The sequence below is a fragment of the Astatotilapia calliptera genome, chromosome 9 (assembly GCF_964374335.1).
Source record: "Astatotilapia calliptera chromosome 9, fAstCal68.1, whole genome shotgun sequence".
In the NCBI taxonomy this organism is placed as follows: Eukaryota; Metazoa; Chordata; class Actinopteri; order Cichliformes; family Cichlidae; genus Astatotilapia; species Astatotilapia calliptera.
The window spans coordinates 19,769,071-19,783,516 of NC_137430.1; the positions used below are offsets into that span (position 1 = coordinate 19,769,071).

The 14,446-nt window shown below is 42.1% G+C and overlaps 1 protein-coding gene and 1 long non-coding RNA gene across 2 annotated transcripts; one reads left to right on the forward strand and one right to left on the reverse strand.

Moving 5' to 3' along the window:
- The first annotated feature begins 3,012 nt into the window (after nt 1-3,012).
- On the forward strand, nt 3,013-14,122 carry dlec1 (DLEC1 cilia and flagella associated protein). The gene is made up of 38 exons (XM_026179636.2): nt 3,013-3,238; nt 3,336-3,476; nt 3,574-3,730; nt 4,417-4,530; nt 4,611-4,795; nt 5,017-5,234; nt 5,766-5,850; nt 5,952-6,039; nt 6,330-6,503; nt 6,605-6,741; nt 6,845-6,937; nt 7,091-7,181; nt 7,264-7,426; nt 7,693-7,885; nt 7,997-8,073; nt 8,202-8,364; nt 8,458-8,554; nt 8,663-8,793; nt 8,876-9,019; nt 9,112-9,242; nt 9,372-9,522; nt 9,676-9,792; nt 9,869-9,987; nt 10,082-10,261; nt 10,341-10,408; nt 10,484-10,635; nt 10,979-11,094; nt 11,197-11,267; nt 11,658-11,875; nt 12,003-12,164; nt 12,246-12,368; nt 12,469-12,563; nt 12,711-12,798; nt 12,913-13,110; nt 13,199-13,360; nt 13,445-13,595; nt 13,711-13,828; nt 13,938-14,122. Exons 1-38 carry the CDS (start codon nt 3,122-3,124, stop codon nt 14,050-14,052), a joined length of 5,103 nt encoding a protein of 1,700 aa, XP_026035421.2. The 5' UTR covers nt 3,013-3,121; the 3' UTR covers nt 14,053-14,122.
- On the reverse strand, nt 4,976-6,017 carry LOC145430946 (uncharacterized). Its single transcript, XR_013911293.1, has 2 exons — nt 5,758-6,017; nt 4,976-5,221 (listed from the first exon to the last, which is right to left on the reverse strand). It is a non-coding gene; the product is annotated as an uncharacterized LOC145430946 (long non-coding RNA).
- Nucleotides 14,123-14,446: the final 324 nt, after the last annotated feature.

The following is a 14,446-nucleotide window of genomic DNA, read 5'->3' on the forward strand; positions in this document are numbered from 1 at the left end:
AACTTTATCAAACGCTGAAAGAGTCCTGTCATCTGGAAACTACTGCTTAGACTCTTTGAGTTTAAAAATGATGAGCTTCACACTTTAAGTTGCTTCGGTCAGCCATCCAAAGCAACTGACATTGCTCAAGAGAGGTGGAGAAGAAAATGTAGCCAGGGTGGAGTGAGTGATTGTCAGGGGTGATTTGAAACAGAAGTGAAAGGGCAGGTTTACAAGATGGATGTAGTGAAGACACCTGACACCTGACGCAGGTTCAGGTGTCACAGAGGAAGATGCTAAGGATAGGGCGAGATGGAGGCAGATAATATGCTCTGGCATCCCCTAAAGGGACTGTGGTCAAGTGAGCCTTCATATGCAAAGTCACCGTCAAGCTAGCCGCACCCCCAGCCACAAACACAATGTTGTTGCACTTTTCTTACGCATGTTACGGTACGGGTGCCAACTCCTGCCATTTTCACTATTTTACCTCTCAATCCAACTTCAAGTTTTGAAGTATTAGCAGTTGATATATATAATTATAAATTAATTTCTAATTCCTGCACTATGCATTGAAAATAAAAAAAAAACACGTTTATATATCCTGTAAGAGTTGATAATATATTTCCAAAGCAATATCTTCTCACTATACTGTACATTCCTGTTCACCCTGACCTGATCCCCAACTAAGTAAAATTGCTGCACTGTATTTTTGATTATGTGTGGGGTTTTTGTTTGTTTGTTTGTTTGTTTTTTTATTACAGGAAAACTGTTAAAGGTGACGCAAATATTTCACTGGATTCTTACTCTGGATCACCCTCACTCTTCCTCCTCTGGCTCACAGCCCAAAGAACTGTATGATTTCTGAGAAAATTACAGTACTGTGCTTTGAATATTCTCAACTTTGAACTGATATTAATAATAATGAAGTATATTTTATTGATCCCTGTGGGGAAATTACTCTCTCTGCATTTAATCCATTCACTCAGTGAAGCGGTGGGCAGCCACTAACCAGGCGTCCGGGGAGCAGTGTGTAGGGATGGTACCTTCCTCGGGGGTACCTCAGCGTAGCTGTTCAGTGGAACCGAATCCCTGTCCTTCAGATCGTGGGGCGACCATGCTATCTACTGAGCAATCCCGGTCCCGGCTTTAAACTAAAACTGCAAAGGGTGGCACAAATATTTCACTGGATTCTTACTGTAGTTTACCCTCACTCCTACCCTTCTAGCTCACAGCCCAATGAATTGGATGGTTTCAGAAAAATTTAATAGTAAACTCTATCCCAATTACATTGGACAGAGTTTACTATCCTGAAGTGTTGTTCGTGGCTGAAAGGGTGAATCAGTTAGAGGCAGAAGGAGCTCTGCTGCTTTACAAGTGTGGAATGAAGCAACTGTGATGAGTTGTCACCTTTTGTGGCATGCTCCACTCCCACTGGTAAGCAAACTGAAGAGGATCAACACTGATGCAGGGGCGGATCTAGAGAGGTGGCATGGGGTGGCATGTGCTGCCCTAAAATGATCTCTTAATACTCCTAATGCCACTTTAGCTTTGCATATGACAGTGTTCTTTATTAAAATAAGATAACATTAACACTTTGAGCCCAGCAACAATTACAGCTGAATATACATTCTAAAATTGAATATATTGCATAATTGTACCCCCCTTCCACCATTAACAAATGGTGTTATGAGTGTTGTGAGTGAGTGTTATTAACCCTCTGTGTGCTGCAACTCCAAATCACATGACCGACATGTGAAGCTGACATAGCAACAAGCTGCAGCCACCCTGAGTCTCTATTTTATCTCGTGTTGAAAGTTCTTACTTCAAAGTACATCAGTTTTAAAATTTTAATGACAAGCCACTAAATCCAGAGCAATGATTAATTTTTTTTTTATAAGCGGTTAAAAAAAAGTAAAGAAAGAAAAAAAGCCACCTCTTTCCTATTGGTGGAAAAATGTACCATGTCGACCTGTTAAAAAAATGGCAACATGCGGGATTTGGTTGTTGAGGAAGAGGGGGAAGTTTGGGGAGTTTGGGCAACAAGAGCTAACGAGTGAGAGAGTTTTGAAATGATAGATAGGTGTGGAGTTGTGTTGGGAGTGTGTAGTTAGTACATTGTGTTGTCTTATGTAGTCAGTGTGTAGTCTAAGGAGCTTCTTTAAGTTGCTTGAAGACTGGATGACTGAGAACCTTCACAGACATAGTCAGTGTGTAATGTATTTGCTGTTTTGTTGTGTGCCAGTGAGGTTATTAATGAAATAAGACAATTTGCAGGTGCAAAAGACCTCAGCCCAGCAAATGATGAAAAACATTTGTTCATGACAGTGCAGATTTCTGACATTTTGTGTAAATGTAAGCAACAATTTGAATTTTTCTAACAGAAAACAGTGTGAAACCCAAGTTAGACTTGTGTTTGTAAATGAATCGCCCCATGTTGTGTAGCTTTCTGGATTTTATACTTATTGGGATACATATTTATTTATTATTTTTTGTAACTGAGATGTTTAATTATGTGGGATACAGAAAATAATTAAGTTATAGATTACATTATGTGCTTAAAAAACGCTTTGATTTTTCCACCTCATTTGATTTCCATGGCACCACAAGAAAATTTCTCTAGATCCGCCCCTGCACTGACGACACTGCATTGGTTGGGCGTATTGCAAATATTTCAAAACTGGAAGTGGATCGAGTAGCAAAATAGTGATAAATGGCAGGATACAGAAGACTCAGGTGTTTTTAAGCCAGTCAGCACCCATACCGTAATACGCGTAAGAGGTACGGCTGGCTTGACCGTTACTTCACATGTCAGTGCTGCTCACTTGACCGCAGTATAAAGGGAGCAGAGAAGAAGAAGATACTTAGAAGTGATTTGAACCGATTTCAATAAAACTAAACTAAACTGTCGTCCTAATATTAACACGAATTAGTACTACTACTACCAATAATATATAATTTAAATTTACATATAAAAATGCTAAAACGTAATTTCCTGTCTAGAAGGAAGTTTGGTTGTTGCTATAGCAACCCCATGTAAGAAAACATGGCTGACAAATTATGAAGTCGTCGCACCAGTTTATAAATTACTTAATCTAAGCTACGAATATATCTCTTTCTTACTAACACCTCTGTAACATTTGGCATGATCCATTTAGCTACAGTAGACGTGTCAGCTATGGAAGAGGAGCCGGAGACCAGAGGAAAGCTGCGGGCTGACCCTTCTGTGAACACTCACAGACCCGCGTGTGGAAAATCCCAGGTAAGATCCACCTGACACCTTTAAATGTCTAGGGAACATCAAAACTAATGATAATAATACTAATGAAAAAGCTAACTTCTCTTTCGTTGTATCCCAGAATATTTCTCATGTACTAGCAAGCATCTTTAAGCATCTTTACACAAACGACATAATTAGAAAAGACACTGTGTCCAACCTAGTTCAAACAAAACGTGTACGAGGCAGCTATCATGACAGATACGTTGAAGAACTCCAACAGGTAATCATATACACTCATCTACAACTTGTAAAAAAAATCACTGTCAAAAGTCAGCTGAAGAATAATACAGTGTTATTTTTCCCCTATTGCCACACAGGTTCATTCGGAGTATGAACAGCGTATTAAGCAGGTTGACATGCTGGACAATCACATGATTCAGGCCAGTGCATGTGCTGCAGCCAAAGAAAACCAGGCCTATGAGAGAATGAAGGCGACAGCAGGAGATGTCTGTGATCATCAGGAACTGCTTACAGGTGAGATACTTTTAAAAACTTTAAAAACTTTTAAAAATATAACTGTGTTATATTGCTGTAATATACTAGTGTTTCTGTCCCTAAATGTATGGCTCAAAGGAACCTAACATATAAGATGTCATGACGCTGGTGGCATTCAACAAGATTTCAATCATGAAATTACAAACAAGAGGTGGGAGCTCCGGCTAAAACAAAAGAAGAAGAAGTCTGTGAACCAACCACACAGCGGGCTATTGGATTCAGGCTTCTCTCCTAGTAGTTTTTGTAAACTAGAGTAATAGAAACGCAACAGAAAACAGGTCTGCTGGTAACTCCAAACTCAACTATACTTAGTAAACAAAGCTGATAACAGAAAGATAAAGTCAGTGCTCATGGAGTTGAGGGATGAGGAATGAGGGACCAAGACACTAGTTGCTGACCACCACTGCGTTGTCTAGGTTTATATGTGTGTGGTGAGCCTTCTGCAACCAATCGGCACTAAGAATAAATCAGAGAAGTGAGAGAGTAGTAATGAAGGTGAGAATAAGAACACAAAAAGATGATGAGGGTACTGATGCACTGAGATTGTATGTATCTCTGCACTCATGTACCAAAGAGCTCATCATGCTTGCTTAATCCCACCATCTACATGTGTTTATTTGTTTTCAGAATGCCTCATTTGATTCGATTTTTATACCTATTTTCAGTCAAATCAGCCTTTTCCTGGTGTGTGGATGAAGATCTTCTTGAAATGAATAATCTGATTTCCCCAAAGGATTACTTGGCTACACAAAAACCACATGTACGAGCACCAGCAGCAGGTATCTGACCCTCTTTAACATTTATCTTAAATTTATTAGTTGCCAGTGATTCGGTGCTACAAACTTTCTTTTCTTGTCAGAAAAGTGGAATCCTGCCAAACCGACCATTGCCTTCACCATGCATGTGTCCCGAAAGCCTCAGGATGATGGTTACACAGTCATTCGCCGCCCAGAAAAAACGGGCTTTGTAGACATCCAGTTAGACCACAGTGTGACCTTTGAGTCCTGCTCAGACACCCCAAGGAGGAAGGAAACTCAAAGGGAGGTGAGGAGATTGATAAGATCTTTATATATCGCTGCTGATCCCTTTTTCCTGGGCAAAGGTCGAGTAGGTATTTTAATTCAATTTTTGTGTTTCTTCTCCAAATACAATCAAAAATAATAATGATTGGATAAAAAGGTTGTTAAACAATAGCAAAAAAAGACAACCTGGGAACAACGTGCATTCAAATTCAAAATGTAATTCCATCAAAATCATCTTCCAAGCCAAACCAGACCAAGCCTAAGCCAAAATGGAAGGGTGAGCCAAGTGTGAAGGATCGAGCGGATGGCTGGGAGAAACTTCTGAAGCTGAAAGATCGACAGAGCTTCCTTCGCAATCCGCGCTTCCTTCCCCTAAATTCACAGCAGGGCGGCACGTCCCTCATCAGGCCCAGAACCAAAGGGAAGGCAGAGCCTGAGAGCAAAGGCGCTAAAAAGAAAAGGTAATTAAAGAGAATAAAAGGCTTTTTAATAATTTCAAGGAACATCCTTATCATTTTGTGATAAGGAAGCATGTACAGTTAAGGCACATTGCTGATAGGACATTTTTGCATGGGAAATGCAGGAAGCTCAGGCAAGACAATCCCCTTCAATATCCACAGCAAACACGAGTATCATTTACCTCAGTGGAAAACAGCTGTACCCCCTTTGTGCCATAGCAGAGATGTGTAAGTTGATACTCTGAACATGATGTAGTCTCACATAATGCAGTCAGGCTGTTTACATCAAATGCACGTCCCCACACTCTACTAGACACACACAGAATCAATATGTACTGTACATAGATAAACTCTGCTGGTACAGCCAAGCGTCTCTAAAAAAAAGACAAGCTGACTATTATGTGTGTTGTGTATTGTAGTGTGACTGAAAGCCACAACTGATTGTTTCCTATCTTTCACTTCCCGTGAGCCTGTCTTTATTGTGAATACACACAATGCTCAGGTGCGGTTGTGTTTGTACTCTTACTTTGAAAGCCCCGCCGAGGAGCCGATTCCAGTCTTCCTAGCAAAACCTTCAGTGGTGGTTTTCACCAACTATAGTGTGGGAAACATCTATGAGGTGTGTTTCAGAGCTTTTATAACCAGACAAAAACGGAATCCTCCTTTTTCTGTGAATTGGTGCACTGTAACAAGCCCTTGCCCTGCCCTTTCCTGTCTCAGACTACACTGGAGCTTAAAAACGTGACTTCTTCAAGCCGCCACATCCGAGTGATCCCTCCTACCACTCCTTACTTCTCTATTGGCTTGGGTGAGCTCCTTTTGGTTCTGATTGGATGGTGCATATTTTCTTGTTGTTGATGTGGTGAGGAAATAAGCAAGTGTGTCAAAGTGTAAGTGACTGCATTAAACAGGAATGCCACAGAGCTTTAACCACAAAAAAAAGTTTTCATTTTGGAATACAGTTTTAGCATTCCTGTGGAGACAGCAGCTCCTCTGTATGCCAATATTAACCTCACGTTTTAACTTACACTAAGCTATCTGAAGATAAGCAGTACCACACAAAATTCAGATTGTTGTCATTGTGATACGTTTTGGCAGGGAGATTCCCAGGTGAAGGGGGCGTTGTTGCCCCGGGGATGAGCTGTAAGTACACGCTGCGTTTTGCTCCAGACTCCTTGGGAGACTACAAGGACTATATAGTGGTGGAGACCCAGGCGGAGGGCCCATTTGTGGTACCGATTGAGGCATGGAGACCTCCTCCTATTCTCACCTGTATGTTTTCACTGCAATCTGCCCCACCAATTTTGTTGTTATTCACATTAGTTACTTCATTTGCCGATGTACTGCTGATATGCTTCCCTCTTATTCTTCAGTACCAAGAGTCCTGGACTGTGGTTACTGTCTCATTGGAGGAGTCAAGTTTGTTGAGTTTCTGTGCCAAAATGTGGGCCTCAGCACTGGGACCTTTTGCATTATTCCCAAGGACGAGTGGCCAGCTTCAAATTTTAGGGTAAAAAAACTGACACATATAAATATATCAATGTTTTAATTCAGTTTTTCTGCAACCAAACAGCTCAGTCTCATTCTCATTAGCTCCAATTTTCTTTATATAGTCTTTGGCCAGAACATACTTTTCTGAGCAGCCACCCTTTGCTGTCAGTCCCTCCCTTTTTGTACTGGAGCCAGGAGAGGCCACTGTTGTTGAGGTGAGTCTGGATTTAAAATCAGGTAGAGTAATATGTTAATTCAATTCTTCTTTGTTTTTTCCTTTCAGTTCCCCCACCTCTGACTTCTAATCAGCTGACTGTATCTATGGAAACTGAGCATGTAAAAAAAAAAGTGTTAATGTGGATTTACAGGTGGTTTTCTTTCCAACCACCGCTGAGAAGAGCTGCCAGGTTTTCACTGTTGTGTGTGACAACTGCCAGGTGAAAGACATTTCCATTGAAGGTAAATCCCAACAAGAGGCATTGCTAAGAGCTATGCTCCGCAATAAATTATGCATTGTGTGTAATGTGCGTTTGCTTCTCAGGTGAGGGCCAGCTGATCGCACTGGAGCTGGTGTCTGTGTCTGGGGGGGAGGAGCCTCCTGTGGTTGGAGAGGTGCATGACCTTACTGCAGAGCACTTTATCCGTTTCAGCCCATGCAACCCTCACTCTGTGCAACAGAAGAAGCTTGTCATCAGAAACAATGTGTAAGAGTCGCACGTCTCATGTGTTTTATAAGCAAATCTCTTCCTTTTCAAATTTTTGGCCACAGGGTAACATAAGATAGGGTTCAAGCACCCGTACTAGCTGTATTAACATTGCTGAAGTTTCCCGGATGGAATAATGAAATGCTAATAAACTCTGTTTCTGACTCTGTGTTGTTGTTTTTTGCAACAGCAAAATTCCTTTCAGAGATCAGTAAATAACACATTTTATGTCTGTTTCTTTCTCCTTTCTTCATCTCGGAATAAAGCCACTTGGAGCTTCCTTTTCACTGGCAGATCATGAAGCCCAACTTGCATCCTCTGCTTCCACGGGAAAGCCCTGATGCCTCACATATCCAGTTCCACTTGGCCACAGACGAGGTTTTCCATGTCAGCCCCTCAACAGGCATCCTGGCTCCCTGCCAGGACCAAGAGTATCTGCTCATCTTTTGTCCTAAAGAGGTAAAGAGGACTCGGGATAAATAGCTGAAAAAAATAAATAAATCCAGCAATCATTGTATCATTGTGGTAAACAATGTTGCATTTCTTGAATGAAGAATGTGTTTTCTCAAGTTAAAGGATTATCACAGTGTCTGCCACTTAGTCCTGAGAGACATCCCCCAGCTGCCACCAGAGCCTTCCGACAGCAGGTTGATAAATGTTAATATAACAAAATAAAATCACAAGCTCTCACACATGATGCTTACTAAACAATGCCTGCCTTGTTCATTTTTTATTTTTTTGTATCTAACAAATTGTATAATTTGGGGAGATATAGCGTCCTTCAGCCCGTGCAGCCTGGCTCCAAGGTAACAAGCGTCATCATCATGGAGATAGAGGTCAAGGGGTCAACGGAGCCTTATCAGATCTTGCTGGAGCCTTACGCCATTGTGATCCCCGGAGAGATTTTTATTTGCACACCCACTTCAAGGCAGTTCAAGGTTAGTTTCTAATAGTGGAGTTAAATCACTTCATTCTGCTCCCACATCGCTATTATTAATGAATTTATTGTTTCTGTGTTGTACGTGCACCAGATGTGGAACCACAGCAAAACCTTCATCTGTTTTCAATGGGAGAGAATTAACAGCAGCTGTCATGTAATAGAAGTGGAGCCATCGTCTGGCAGAATAGGTGCATTACAGAGTTGATCTGCTTAATGGTGCAAAAAAAGTATAATTTTTAAATGTTTATATCTTTTTTGTTTTTTGGCTTGACAATTCTTTACTGGGCCGTATCCAGAGGAGAATGAATGTTTTGACTTCAGTCTTACTGTGACGGGAGGGAAAGCAGAGAATATTGTGACTAGTTTGGTTTGCCACATACAGCACCACCATGAGCCGGTCACTCTGGCTGTAGAAGTCTCCTTCAAAGTAAGATTGAACCACACAGCATAAATGCATTACTGTAGCGTCTATTTTTGTGACATTACTATCATTTGGTGGTGTTAAACAGGGCCCCACAGTGACTCTCAATGTGCCCAGCATTGACTTTGGACCCATAAGACCCAGAGAACAGACTCAGACTACCCTGCTCCTTACCAATACCACCCAGCTGGAAGCCTCTTGGATCCTGGAGAGAAAGCATCAAGACTCACAGGTACATAGGAAACACGATAAAATGAAAGCTAGGCTGACTGTTCATTCTGTTCATGAAGTGACTCCATATAAACAATCTGTGTTGCTGCTTAGATCTCAGTTGAACCCAGCAGGGGTCTCTTGCCTCCCTTGGCCTCTTGCAATGTGGACGTGCTCTTTAAGCCACATTCCTGCCAGCTGTTTGAAACTGAGCTGGAACTGACTGTGGAAAATGGGACAGGATGGTAAGGAAGCACAGTCACATAAAACAATGTGATTCCTCCTTTTAGTCTAGAATACAATCCACAAAAACCATATTAACCATATTAATAAGATGTGAGTAAGTAACAGCACTACCTGTGTGTTCCCTACAGTCACCTGTCAGTGCGAGCAGACGTGCAGTCGTCCCACGTCTGTCTTCTGAACTGCACGCTGTCCTTCCCTGAACTTTATGTTGGAGCTTCTGCCACAGGCACCGTAACTCTTTTCAATCAGACCCTGCTGCCATCACAGTTCAGTTGGCTGGTATGCAACACAACATTCACTGTATTAAGTTGCACTAGCGTATGCAGGAAAAGGTTGTTTCAGTACATATTATTAATGGGAAATAGATCTTTCTCCATGGACATGTGGGCTATATCAAGCTTGTCTTTTAATAGTTATTGTTGCTTTGAACAGGCCGAGCTGCAGGGCAAACAAGCTTCACTGTGTTCAGCCACCTTTGACCCCTCCTCTGGTACTCTGGGACCTAAAGTCAGCATGGAGATCACAGTGACTTTTACTGCTCACACAGACGTAAGTGCTAGTTTGCAGCATTTTTTTGAACACACCTAAAGTTTGAAAGAAAAAAGTCTCACCTTTTTTCTTCTAGCTCGAGCTGACCGAGGTTGCTGCTGTCTGTGAAGTCCAGGGAATGAACTCCCCTCTTGTTGTTGGAATTGTGGCCAAACCCAAGAAACTCAGTGTGTCTTACAGTGTGCCCGGTGTCTGGTAGTGAACTTGCCTTAAAGTCTTGCATCTAAAAATCCACTGCATCAAATAACTCCGTTTCAGATACTGAAAAAACTGTTTTTTCTCGTTCTAGTCCAAATGGTCAGAGTCCTTCAACACCAGTACTTGAGTTTGGAGATGGTGTCATTTTGAAGAGTGCTGTTAGCAAGCAGTTACTGATAACCAATCAAACTGCTATCCCGGCTCCTTTTACCGTAGAGGCAGAATATTTCACCTGCCATGCCTTGAAGCCAAATAAGCAGCCAGAGAAAAGGTGAAGGGAGCTGAATTATTGATCAAAGTATAACTCTGCTTTGACAGAAAATCTGACACTGGCTGCATCTTAATCGCAGATTTGCATACGTCACGAATCCGCTCCACTCTCTTCAAGCTAAGAAAGCAGAGGAAAAAGCACACGAGGGTATGCATCATCTTCAGATTGTGCTTTTGATATAAAGAAACAAGGAACTGACTCTGTTTGTTTGCTCGTTGCCAGAGTTTGTGAGTAGCCTGCTGGCTCATGGAAAAGGCGCCGCTTTTTTTGTCACGCCACACACGGGGACACTCGGAGCGTTTGAGAGTCGGGCTGTGGACGTGACTGCCTACACTGACATGTGGGGGGAGTACACAGACCACCTCATATGCAAAGTATGTTGCCACAGTTTAAGCTAATAAATGTGATGTAACTGATGTAATAAACTGGATATAAAACATGGATGTAGCTACTAAGTCTTAAAAGGTAAAGCCATTGTAGAACTACCTTAAATCTGCATTTCTTTTAATGGCCAGCAGGTGGCGACACCTGTTTTCTGCTCTACGATCTCAGAAAACATGTTCCTGATGAGTTTATGGTGTCATTTAGTACACACTGATGTTCATTTTGTAAACTGTGGATAAAGCAGGGAGTGATTGTGCAGTGTGTCTTGAGTTCTATGGTGAATCTGAATGGCCTCTTTCTTTATTTTAATTCAGTACTTTATTTTTGATCCAGGTGGGGGATCTCAAGCCTGTGCTTATTCCCATCCATATGACAGTGAAAGGCTGCCCCCTCTACTTCCAGATGACGGGCCCACGAGCACAGGATCAGAACCAGGGACCAATCATACAGTCTGTTCCACAGTCCTTTTCCCCAGCTATTTATACCTATATTTGTGTATTTTTAATGAGCGGCTATCTCATTTAATGAGAAATACCTCTCCTCATCATTAGGTTTGGCACTCATGTATCGGGTGGTGACACCGTTTCTCGTTCTCTTCGCATCAACAATCCCACCATGTTTGGTAAGTGTTCTCAGTAAACACTGTGTGCTGGAAAAGGACTTAATGACCCTGTCGTTTCCTGTCTGAGGGACTAACTGCATTCCAGCTTATTACTGGAATAAAAAATATCAAATGGGATTTATAATAGAGCTTAATAGATCAATATATATATATAATATATGTATATAAACAGAGCTTCGGCTTTACTGGTAGCTGCTGTTTTGGCGCTTTTAGGTGTTTTCGAGTGGCTTTCGGTGCTTTTGAGAGTGCTGTCCTTGCCATTGTGAAATCCTATTATCTGCTCATCAGTCAACTGGAAAGCACTTTGAATTGCACTTGCCCGTAGGACATAAATACAGCTTGAAGAAATAAGTTCTAAATGATATAATGTAAATGTCGGCTCGGTGACAGATATTCGTTTGGACTGGGAGACTTACAACGTAGATCAGAACGACGGTAAACTGCTGGACTTTGTGGTGGTGTTTGGAGACGCTTTCCCCCTTAAAGATGCTGATGGCAACGAGGTGCTGAGCAGCGCGCTGAGGCTTTCTAGCTTCAATGAAACAGCATGGGAAAAAACACGCACCACAGTTTCTGAGGAAACAAGTGCTTCTCTCCAAAGCTTGACTGTGAGTATATATTGAACACCATGATGCAGATGCTTAAAGATTTTACCACACATCCTGTGGGAAAACCTCATAAACGCACATTTTCTTCTTTGAATGGCTCGACCTAGCTTTCCTGTATTGATTTCAGGATGTGGAAGAGGAAGAATATATGTCTGAAGATGAGCATGGGGAAGAAGAGGAGACTTGTCTTTATCCCTCTCTTGGAAAGAAAAAACTCATATCTGTCCACATCAGGCCTCACATGGGCAACCTCTCAGATTACCCCTTCTGCATCACACCGCAACAAATAGTACGGTCGGAGGATTTTAGCCACGTGCTTGTTGTCTGTTATTTCATCTGAGTAATGATGCTTTTCTTTGTAAATCTCAAGGTGATTCCAGCAAAGAGCAGCAGAGCCATCCATGTGTCTTTTACTCCTTTGACCCTTTCTGGGGCTGCTCGTAAGTCCAGATGTGTCGGCTTGGCTCTGGGTTTTATGAACCTAGACTCCGAGGTAAGCTGTTGTGATTCGATGTTAAATCCTGGGAAATGCAAACAGTAGATAACTGTGATCCAGCCTAAATCCTTATACTTTATTGTTGTGTGTAATTCAGCTGGCTGCTTGTGTTCCCGGTAAAGTTGGGAGGGCTCAGGGTTTGGATTTAGAGCCCGTCAGAGTGGATCTACTAGCAGCCGTTCAGACTGCAGCGTAAGCAATTATATTCCCACCCGGACACGTAATGCATCCTGCTCGATTTATGTTTCTTAAATTAAAATAAGCTGAGGTTAGGTAAAAGCAGCTCAGAGGTGGTCTGATTAAGTTGCATATCTTCCTCTTGACTTCCTGTCGCTGCAGGCTTTTAGTGCAGGCGGAGGAGGACGATGGGGTGCTGGAGTTTTGTGCTTCGGCCGGTGATTTACTGATGGCAAACTCAAACAACGAGGTAGGTCTGAGAAGTGTACAACACTAATCACCAGTGCTCTGACATGCAAGTGCACACATGAGATGTTTGTCCCAAGTTAATTTTGAACAGTCTATTTTTCTTTTTTTTTTGCAGATAGTAGTGCGTGAATTTGACATCACACAAAGCTTCCAGCTGAAAAACACTTCAGAGATGCCCCTGCACTTCAGCCTGGGGACTCAGCCTCCGTTTTCAGTGGTCAAACCAAAACCCAGAGGCCCGACCAGCACCTCCAGGAATCCTCCGTCTGGGGACAATCAGTCTTTAGTGCTTAAGCCACAACACAGCATGCGGGTGAGATGAGTCATGGATGCAGCAGCATCATTAGAATTTGATTTACACAATTATTTGTAAGTGTTGCCCTCTTTTGTTTAAATACTAGGTGAAAGTGGCCTTCCACTGTTCCCTGCCTCTTCTGGACCATGTGGAACAGACAGATGAGGAAATCCCTCCTGGGGTGAAGCTGATCCACGGTGCAAACGGGCAGATGAAGCTGAGGTTCGAGCAGAATCTCCTGATTCACTACAGCAACAACACCCTGCAGGTTAGGGACATCTGTTCAATGCGTGTATAACAGCTCGGTTGGGAGCTGCTATATGACCTCACATAGTCTATTTGCTCTGTGCAGACGGTGCCACTCTGCGCTCATCTGGATCTTCCAACACTGCGTTTATCTGCTGTCAGCGTTGACTTTGGGCTCTGCTATGTGGGCCAGACGCAAACCAGAGAAGTAAATCTGTACAGCTGTGGAGCCCACATGTTCTGGAAATCTATTACAAGTAATCACAAATCAATCAGTGACCTCTATGTTGCCTAGAAATCTATCTTTCTATGTGAAGCCCAAATTGCTTTGCATAGCATGTCAGCCTTACTCGTGTCATTCACCCTGTGCAGAGTCAGTTGAAGGGGACTCCCATGTGTTCGGAGTAAAACCTGACTTTGGACTGCTCGGGTCCAAGGAGCACCGCGTCACCAGCAGCAGCCAGTGTCTTCAGATCAGCTTCACTCCCGGGTAATGCAGCAAACCATTGAAAGAATTTTTACTATTGAAATCGTAAACAGTAAAAAATACCCAGCTAGCTTTATGTAACGCGTTCAAAGTGTGGTTATGTGTGTTTCAGTGACGACAGAGAGTTCAGCACTCTCCTGGTTATCCGGTCTCCTCTCATAAAGACGTCTGTCACGCTGCAGCTCCGGGGAACAGGATCCTTTGATGAAATGTCCAGGTCGAGCTAAATAAGCTAAAGGTGTTGAATCTCTTTATTTATAGTTGATCTGTAAGAATATAAATAAATATAAAAGGTCATTTCTGCTCTTCTTTTATTCTTTATGTACAGCGGCATTAAAGTGCTTGCAGCGAACACTAAGTCATGACTGTTTTCATAAAGACATTTAATTACGAAAAGATACAGACAGAAAGATGCAGCATGTTAAGACTCGCAGTAGCAAACTCCAACTTCCTGTGTTTAAATATTAATTAGTGATTTATCCAGTAAAACAGCAATGTGGCTTCTGTTGGCACATAGCCTTGAGGCCACTTCATTGTGAAATAGCTATATAATAGCTACATTCACATGTATCATACAACTCCAATTTTAAAAAAAGTTAGTAAACTTCAAAATCTAAATAA